This window comes from Electrophorus electricus, chromosome 9 (assembly GCF_041902795.1).
Source record: "Electrophorus electricus isolate QZ-2024a chromosome 9, ASM4190279v1, whole genome shotgun sequence".
In the NCBI taxonomy this organism is placed as follows: Eukaryota; Metazoa; Chordata; class Actinopteri; order Gymnotiformes; family Gymnotidae; genus Electrophorus; species Electrophorus electricus.
This window is the reverse complement of record NC_137505.1, coordinates 6,514,597-6,523,917: the sequence shown is the minus strand read 5'-3', so window position 1 is coordinate 6,523,917 and position 9,321 is coordinate 6,514,597. Positions and strand designations below refer to the sequence as shown.

General features: G+C 44.2%; 2 protein-coding genes across 2 annotated transcripts; both read right to left on the bottom strand.

The window, feature by feature from the left end:
• Positions 1-207: 207 nt before the first annotated feature.
• Positions 208-3,005, bottom strand: ecrg4a (ECRG4 augurin precursor a). Its single transcript, XM_027022090.3, has 4 exons — positions 2,786-3,005; positions 1,981-2,028; positions 1,659-1,822; positions 208-789 (listed from the first exon to the last, which is right to left on the bottom strand). Exons 1-4 carry the CDS (start codon positions 2,853-2,855, stop codon positions 640-642), a joined length of 432 nt encoding a protein of 143 aa, XP_026877891.1. The 5' UTR covers positions 2,856-3,005; the 3' UTR covers positions 208-639.
• A 4,190-nt stretch (positions 3,006-7,195) lies between these two features.
• On the bottom strand, positions 7,196-8,431 carry LOC118240803 (otospiralin-like). Its single transcript, XM_035523028.2, has 3 exons — positions 8,297-8,431; positions 7,963-8,001; positions 7,196-7,726 (listed from the first exon to the last, which is right to left on the bottom strand). The coding sequence occupies exons 1-3, from the start codon at positions 8,358-8,360 to the stop codon at positions 7,509-7,511; spliced, it is 321 nt and encodes a 106-aa protein (XP_035378921.1). The 5' UTR covers positions 8,361-8,431; the 3' UTR covers positions 7,196-7,508.
• Between the last annotated feature and the right edge of the window lie 890 nt (positions 8,432-9,321).

Below are 9,321 nucleotides of genomic sequence, written 5' to 3'. Positions count from 1 at the left end.
TTTTTGTGAGTGGGGGGTATTATTACTTAGTCTTCATCACCACCTGTCACTCTGAGTGAGAGTGGGTGTGAAAGAGAAAAAATGAGTAAACAAAGCTTATTGGGATATTGACAATCAAAGCTATCTGCACTAGATGTAGGCGGCCTTCTCCTGACCTAAAATAGAACAAAGTGCAGTGGTTCGTTAGCAGTAATACAGGAAACCGTCTGACCAGCCACCAGGTTTATTGGTTCTTTCGCCGTACATAACCTGTTAGGTTGACAGGACGAACATCTGCACATTCGCGCTACGGCTGGAGCAGTCAGCCTGTTTAGACAGGACAGGCTGACGAGTTACATAGGGAGAGAGGTTACAAACCCACTGTGAGGTCCCTTCTAAAACAATTTAGCATTAGTAGATTTATTGTCTTGTCCTTTTTCAGGGTCCCCCCCCCCCCCCTTTTCCAAGTCATACTAATTACCCAGGAACAGGAGGCAAGTTAACTCCATTAAAAACATACTAAACCTGCATGTCTGCTAAACAAAATGGGGAAAGAAAAGGGCTCGAAGGTGACGGGGATATTATTTTTACGTAAGGGACTGCTCACCCACACAACTGCATTCACTTTATGGCACCAGTGGGGTAATTACAGGGGGGCAGTTAATAGTAGTCATAGTTGACATCCGCTCCATGCCTGTAGGAACCGGGGTACCGCGGTCCAATGGGAGAATTCTCGTCATAATGGTGCTGACGCGCTTGGTCGCTGGAGCGGGCGTGATCCATCCAGTACGACAGGTCGGCCTCCAGCCTCTGAAAGGAAATTATAGTCATGTTTTCTTACTTTTCAAGAGGGACAGACAGGAGATGACTGGATTTTGTTAATCTAGTAACACCTGCATGGTTACTGTGTGTTGTTGACGACGCTGGTGTTTTCAAGCTTGCGCTGGTTATTTGCAATTCATAGGATGTTACCAGATGAGAGAAACAAGAACATTAACTACCCTGCACAGTCTTCACAGTGGCGCAAGAGGCAATGCAGACACCTGAGCCTTTACTTCAGAAGGACAAATACGTGGTTAAAATGCCTATGAATGGCATTAAAGGTTGAGTGCCAGTCCCCGAGTGAAAAGGACCAAGCGTAGACGTGGAGGGATACAGAACATGACAGAAAAGCTGCAAGGAATGTGCTTGTGTGAAGTACTCTGTAGAATGTTCCCCCATCGCACCCATCAAAATGAAAGTACATGAAAGAGGAGGACCGAGGAAACGTCTGGAAGGTAAATGATCAGTCCGCCCTAGCACTACCCGGTGTTCTGTGAGGAAAGTTTGAAGGACAAAATGAGTAAACTGGGTGCTGAAAAGCGACACGCAGTCGGCCAACGATGCTGTCAGAGCCACATTCTGCAATTAATTCATTCAACTGCTGGTAGTGGAAAGGATTCTGTTCTACTTTCATAAACCTCAGAAAAAATGGCTGAAGATCTGTGTTAAAAGCCCACAACGACCTCTGGTTGCTCTAGTAACCCGTAAAGGGCCTGACAGCTGGATTTGTTTCTATATTATGCGCACTCATTCTTTATTTTGTATTATTCTTCTGCACTCTTCTGTTTTGTCCCTGAGTGAACGTAACGTAGACGTCAGCCACGGTATCCCGGGCTGTCCTAACCTCCTCCACTCACCGCCTCGTCGTAACCCATGTACATGAACTGTTGGATCCACTGCTGCACGTCGGGGCGGCTGCGGTCCCAGATGTTCCTCTTGGGCCTCCGTGGAGGAGCCAGGAACTGCTTGGCCTTGGAGGGTGGCACTGCTACTGCTGCTACTGGCTTCACCTCATCCACCACTAGGGGGCGATAAAGCGCAGGGTGGGGAGGAGAAGGACGTTTATGGAAACAGGCTTGTGCCACTGACTGAAGAACTTTCAAGAACTCTCGACAGTCAGAAACGTTGTACTCATGGTCAGAACCCGGTGACCAAATTAGTAAAGCAGTACATTGTCACCTTCTCTCTTCTTCAGAATTTTATGCAGAGCGCTCCCACTGGATACAGCTGGAAAACAGGACACGCAGGAATTAGTTTTACATGTGCAGCAAGATCTTCGAAAGGAACCACGACGCCACCCTGGAGGCTTACACGGATTCCCATGAATCGTGCAGAGTGCGCGCGGCGCCAGGGATTTAGCAGATAGACAGATGAGCGATAAACATCCCCCAAATGAAGTGCAAGCAAAATAGATTTGGTTTGAGGTTAATATATTGTATATATATTGTATATATTGTAGTTGGGATCTATGCTGCTATAGTTTGAGTATTGGGGGGGTTGTGCCACATTTCCCTCTTTGCACAAAGTCTAACTCACTGTATCTGGCACAGTCATTAAAAACCGAAGGAGCCCTCAGGAGGAAGGCAGCGCCAAGCTCCAGGAAAAGTACTACCTTAATGGGCAGCTGCTCTGAGCTTCCATATCAGCGCTTCATAATTACACGACAATTACAAATCTTCTGTCTTTGGTATATTTGCCTGCCTGCTTCACACAGCCGCATTTTTCCAGACTTCAGCAGCTCCCAGGGTCAAATTTAAACCAATTTACAGACAAAATGGGATAATGCATATTCGCAGATAGGAATTTATAATAACAATAACCCGCAGTTTACTATAACGAGGTTTTCTACCATCTGCTGCAAACAGCAATGCCTGGGGGCGCGAGAACTGGCGCTCGGAGCTCGTGAGCAGAAGGGAAAACTAGCAGCTGCCCGCGAGAAGAGATCGCAGAAGAAAGACGGGGAAAACATCAAGGGAGGGTTTACCTGAGAGAGCCACCAGGGTCATCACAGCCAGAAAAGTGGAGAGTCGTAGATAAAGAGTCGAGGACGTCATGACTTTTCCTTCTCTCCTTGCGTCCGCGTGCACTCGTTAACTGCGCGTGCTACGGATCTGGAGCGTATAGAGGGTCGCAGAAAACCCCCGCAAACACCCCCAGTGGAAACTATTCGGGCCGCCAGTGGCGAAGCACGAGTCAACAGAAAGGGCCTGTGTGTGGGTGCGCGCGCATCCGCGCGCTTCGGGCAGCTTTTCAGACACCGTTGTGGTAGCAGATGCTCCAGCTGGACGCTGGCTACATCGAAACATGTGGCGTGATCTGGGCTTCAGCGTAGTGAGGCATCAGCCGATGTGTCTGTAAAAACGTGAGCAAAAGGTGCACACACAAACTGCTGACTTGTAGGCCTGTTCTTCCTCATGAAGAATATGGTCAGATGGCGAAAAAGAACGCATATCCCTGAATTCTGATACTGTTCCTGGGTAATTTTCTGTGCATCTGAAACATTGCACATGACCACAGGGGGAGGCATCCTGGTCTTTTCACCACACTTGAAGAAACTGTTTCCACAGTAAAGCTTCACTCTGCACACAGGCCAGTGGAAAAAGAGGAGGGATAGTTTTGGTTTTCATCTCTCCAGCGGCGTAGCCATCAGCCGTCAGCCATCAGTTAGTCGTCTCCGCCCGCAGAGCTGGATACACTCAAGAGATGCAACAAATAACTTGGCTGTTAGGAATTTTGCAGTGACTGGGGCATAATTTACTCCCAAGAGAAACAACATTTGTTTTCAATATCCTAGTCTAAATCTCAAATCTTCTTTCATTTCACAGTGCATCTGTGTGTGCCGTTAAATGGGGAAAAATATTTAGCAATTCATACTGTATTAAACATGTATAGTGTATAAAAATCCTACAAATCTTACAGTTTAGTCACAACAATTTGACAAGGGACTCTTCAAAGCAGGGACCTTTGAAAAGCTTCTTTAGAAACTAGACTTTATGATTCTAGCAAGTCACATTTAGAATCACTTGAATCTTAATATCCGAGGAACCACTGAACACTACAGTGTTTGTTTAACCATTTTAACCACTGAACACTACAGTGTTTGTTTAACAATTTTGACCACTGAACACTACATTGTTTATTTAACCACTTTAACCACTGAACACTATAATGTTCATTTAACCATTTTAACCACTGAACACTAGTGTCCATTTAACCACTTTAACCACTGAACACTACAGTGTCCATTTAACCACTTTAACCACTGAACACTATAGTGTCCATTTCTCCCGATGTGAGTTCATGTTCATATATTTATTTTCAGTTATGATGCACCAAAAACATTTCCATCAGGATGCCCTAAAACCATTATTTTGTCTGCCTAGTTAAGTAAGGCATTAAAAAAAAACTACAGTCGTGAAGATTGTAGCTATTACTCGTTTCTGATTTCTTTTTCACAATCGCAGGGGCAAGTCTGTAGATTTGTAGGAATTTCTCAGCAGTATCTGTTTTTTTAGTGGGTTCCGAGATGTGCAAAGGCATGTGGGTAGGTGTCTCAGTCTCAGTAGCGTGTGCCTGTGAAGGATCACGATGTCTGCACTGTGCCGTGAACAGTGGTCGTCTGTGCAGTCCCAGACTGGCACAGACAATAGTTCCCTCTGACCTGGACCGGCTACGGTGCTCCAACGGCCAACATGCAATGGAGAAAAGTGTCAGGTAAAGAGGGATGTAGATTTTGGGGAGAACAGAAATGCAACAGAATGAGCCTGTCCCAAAAGGCACCAAACCAGGTCAGGATGGAAGTGGGAAGAAGATAATACGGAGGCCGTCTCCGAAACCTCATTGTTTTGGTTCGCAAAGCACTAACTCTTCCCCCTTTAAATCATCGTTAGCAACATTAGCATTACTTTCCTACAAGCAGTTCCTTTAAAACAGTGGGTGTCAGGTTCCAGGACTGGAGAAGCCACACACTGCACTTTTTATTCCCAATCCATGCTCCCATTTCAGTGGGAAGCAATATTCATACCTGCACAAGGCTGCGTACAGTAGCGAGGGAGTGATGGAACTCATCTGTCCTGAGACAGCTGGCACAGGATCGTCCATCACACCCACACACGTATCAGTCAATACAGTTCAAATCGATTTTTGTGGCGCATTTTACAATACGTTTTGTCAATACGAAGCCAAGGTGACGGTGGCAAGCACCAACTTCCCGAGAGCAGGGCAAAGGGACGGCTCGGAATGGGATCCTCCTCGTCTGGTCCACACCGACATCACATAATGAAGTTGGTTTTTCTTTTACTGTAATTTGCTATAAAACTTTAAAGATGATCTACTCCTTCCTCTGCTGCAACTGTCATACCTACAGGTGCCAGTAGATAACCAGTGATGATGGTTCACAGTACAAAATTTGACAGGCAGCCAATTCCGTTTCCGTAATATCAGGCTAAACTTTCCAGTTCTTGGCAGTCGGGACTAACTGAAACTTGTTTAAACCTTTACATTAATATCCAGTTAGCAGGACATTACTGCAGTTCAATCCTGAGGCAATAAACGCATGAACTCATTTTTCACTGTCGTTTTTTTTTCTTCAGTTTTGAGGTATTTTGGAGATATGCACGTTAAAAGAACAGCTCGAGATTACAGTGGCTCCCAGTGCAATAGAAAGACTACCAAAATTTAGCATTAAAAAAAAGGGTTTTTTTGCTTTTTATTTTGTTCTAGATGCTTTAGGATTAAAAAGAAGGAACTCTGTTTTGTCTGAGTTTAGTAAGGAAGTTGACAACCAGACTTTTATGTCTTTGTTTTTCCCCTGTGTGTGTGCGTGCGCGCACGCCATCAGTATAATGAAAATGAATGCCGAGTATTCACAAATAGGATTTATGAGAGGTACCATGTATAGTGTATAAAAGCAAAAGGTCTGAGCACAGAACCTCCAGGAACACGTGTACAAATTCGAAGCGGTCAGTTAGGGAGGATCTGAATCAGGAAGAAGCTCTTGGTTTCGCCTAAAAATAATAAAATAAAATAATAATAAAATATTAATAATTACCGTCTTCCTCTCACCAAACTTTGCACCAACTTACCAATATTTGAATGAAATAACTGCTGATAGTAGATACAGTACACAAACTACACTAGCATGAGTTATGTAGTTAGAACGTGGGAAACAACACGGAAGTCATGTGTTAGTCGTGCTGCAGTCCTGAGGCAGCTGTGACTCGAATGTGATGCACAATTATGCCTCCAATGCACTTGCTAACTTGCTTTATGTCCTCAGTACGTCTTCGTAAATTAAGGTCGAAAAATCACGTTCAGGACGAGTCGTAAGGCTGTCTGCAGCTAATGGAAAAGACGATGACTGAAGAGGTGTGATGTCCTCTAATGACAGACCTCCTAGACTGAGAGTGTAACGCAGGAGCGTGTAGAAGATCTATTTGATTTGTTTGACAGAAGCATTCAGTTGTATAGATCAGTCACTTGTGAGAAACACTTGGCCGTGTCCTTTGATATTATATAACGTCAAGTAGATTTCCTTGGAAAGAAAGGAATATCCACATCTGAACAATGCAGAAATGTATTTGCCTTGATGACCTGCTGATGTTGCTGAAATAAGTCACTGATCGTTACACAGTCCTTTAACACCTAAATGGTTGAGTTATCAAATGTCAACAGTTCATGAGTGTGAGCAAAAAATCACGATGAGAACACCGCAGTAATGCATCAAACGTACATAGAGACTAATCGGCAAATCCTTGCAGATCTTTGGATTTTGGACTTTCATATGCTTTGGAATCTAGATATGGTTTATTGAGGTGGTCAGCAGGCCACAATCTTCGATCTCTAAATAAAAATGAGAAAAAAACAAGAGGAGGCAAAACCAAAGACGACTCCGTTAACGGAGGTTACTGCACTCTGTTTGGTATGTCCATCTCTGGCAGGGACGGTGGAATGTCAGATGTTTGCACCACCAGAGGGTCATTAGGGAATAATCTATCCCATAATACTCCATCAAATAGGAATGTCAAGCCTATGCTCTTTTTCTTTGGTTAACATAGACTTACAACTGATTTGCTAGAAAAGCAAATTCTTCACATTCTGGGAAGAACGTGAATTCCGGGGAAAGGCAGCATTTGATATGTGCCAGCAACATAATGATGAGACTTTAATCATTGTTGGAGATAGAGAATTCCAATCTCCTAAATAAACATTTCAGAGAAAAGTGAGGTCAGGGTTCAGTTGGCTGGGCCTCAGAAAATGCTCCCTGAGCAACACAGAGGATATGATGGAACTGACCCACTTAGGAATGATTAAAAAACCCACCAAGACAATGTGATAAAAAATATAGAAATGACAACATGCTTCAGCATATATGGCAAGTATCCAGCACTGCTGATGGATAAGTTTATAATACTACAGAAATCGATACGGAAATATGTATGCACGTTAATATAAACTTACTGGTCCAACTGAAATATCAATCACATGTCGCATGATCGCAAACAAATCCTATTTTTGCACACCATTGATAATTATGTTATCATAATTTAGTTTAAGAAGCTTGATAAAGTCAATCCGACAGAAATGACTGATGGATAAAGCACCATAAGAAGCACATGGATTAAAACGTGAGAGGACAGTACACATGCCGGAAGAGCTTGTTTTGGGACAGCGCACCCAGAAAGGGCGAAGGGGAAAGCTCAGGGTCCTCAGTTGTCTGTCTTCTCCTCTTTCTCGTCTTCATCAGGGATGGAGTCGTAACCTAAGTAGCTGCCGAGAGGAGAGTGAGCCCAGTAGGCTTTTGCCAAGTCCAGTAACATGTCATACGCTGCCTGGGCTCGCAATTCCTCCACCCAGCCGTAGAAATCCGAAGCCCAGAGGTTCCAGTACGGCAGGGCGCTCCTCCTCTCTGCGGCACTTGTGGGATCTAGAGCAAAACAATCCGTGCTTTATGGCGTGGCCTGCTGACACATCTCCTACACAGCACGTGAAGAGCTCTGAGGAACATCTCCATTCAAAATGGACCAAATTCAAAATTACCATCACCGGAAAAGATTTTAATCGTAGGTCTCTTCGCATCTAAACATAAATCAGGATATTTGACTGATCCTTAAACAGAGACCCACAAATCTATGAATCATGTTTGTGGAAGATAGTGTGTACCATCATCTGAACCAGTAGACCTCTCCTCACGCTCAACTCCTGATGGGGAGAGAGAGAGACACAGAGACAATGGAGCAATATTACAGAGTGACAGACACAGACATTCACACTTTTCAACTTCAAATTCTGGAAGGACTTTACACTGAGACACCAATCTGTTTCAGTTCCCCAGAACCTAGCTAGCCAAAAACCTTTAGCTATTGTTTGGTTTGGTTTCTCTGAGGTTTCCGGTCTGGCTACAGTAGAAGCTGACAAGCATGCAGCCCAAGTGCTCAGGAATAACCCAGAAATACGAATTGCATGCTCAGATGAGCTTTTCAGGCAGCAAACCTACCTGACACAGATAGGAGACAAAGAAACAAGGTGAAGAGCAACACGGAGATGCACAGACGGAACATTTTCCAACCGTGTCTGCACAAAAACGGGAAACATTTCTGGCATTAAATCCAAGTAACAAAGTCGATACTTGGAACTGGAAAATGACTCACTGCCTGGTTGTTTGTGAGCAGACTGTAGCTGAACGCCCCATACGACGGGCTGCACATTTTTAACAAAGCAAGTTTGATCACAAGCATTTGGGCAAACAGTATTATGTAGTTGTAACTGCAAATATAACCTATTCAAGATGCTTGACAAGCATCTATGCCCCCTGGAAACCACATTTTCAGTGAAGACATGCAGAAAAGCCAGCAAAACCAACTCATTTTGCAGCAGGGAACCCAGTTCCAGGGACCTACCTGAAGGTGTTAGCAGTGACTTATACACCACCAGACAGATCTTGCGAAAGTACAGTAGTAAAGCTGTAGTAAAGTCGTGCCCGTCTCCTGAGGTGTCTCTCCCATGACGCTGGATGGCACCTAACGGATAAAGTGCCCTGTTTGTACTTCACGGGTCCATGCGTACCCATATTCTGGCCCAACAACAAGCTCCGCATCTCTCTGCCTCCCCCTCACTGGACGGTAGCCACTGAGGACACAGACAGAGGGACGCGAAGAACCACAGCACCAGACATCAGCTTTCGAACCCGAGTCCTGCTGCTTACGTTTAATGGAGTATGCTGACCCTGAATATGCTGACCCTGTGCTCCTTATTAAAACACTAAGAAAACAGAATTAAAACAAAAGGTGCAATGTTTAAGAGGTTCTTGTAAAGCGTGGTCCTATATCAGAATGCCGATATAGAATTCCTACAAGCCATGCCAATTTTTTTTGTTGTTGTTGTACTTCAAAAACCATGGAAGTCGGAATATGCTGTTATTTTTCGATGGTTTTTTTCTTCTTCTTCTTCTTCTACTGGGATACATTACGAAGTGGTTCTTCAACTGTTTATGATGCACAGAGACAACAGAGCGAATCCTAC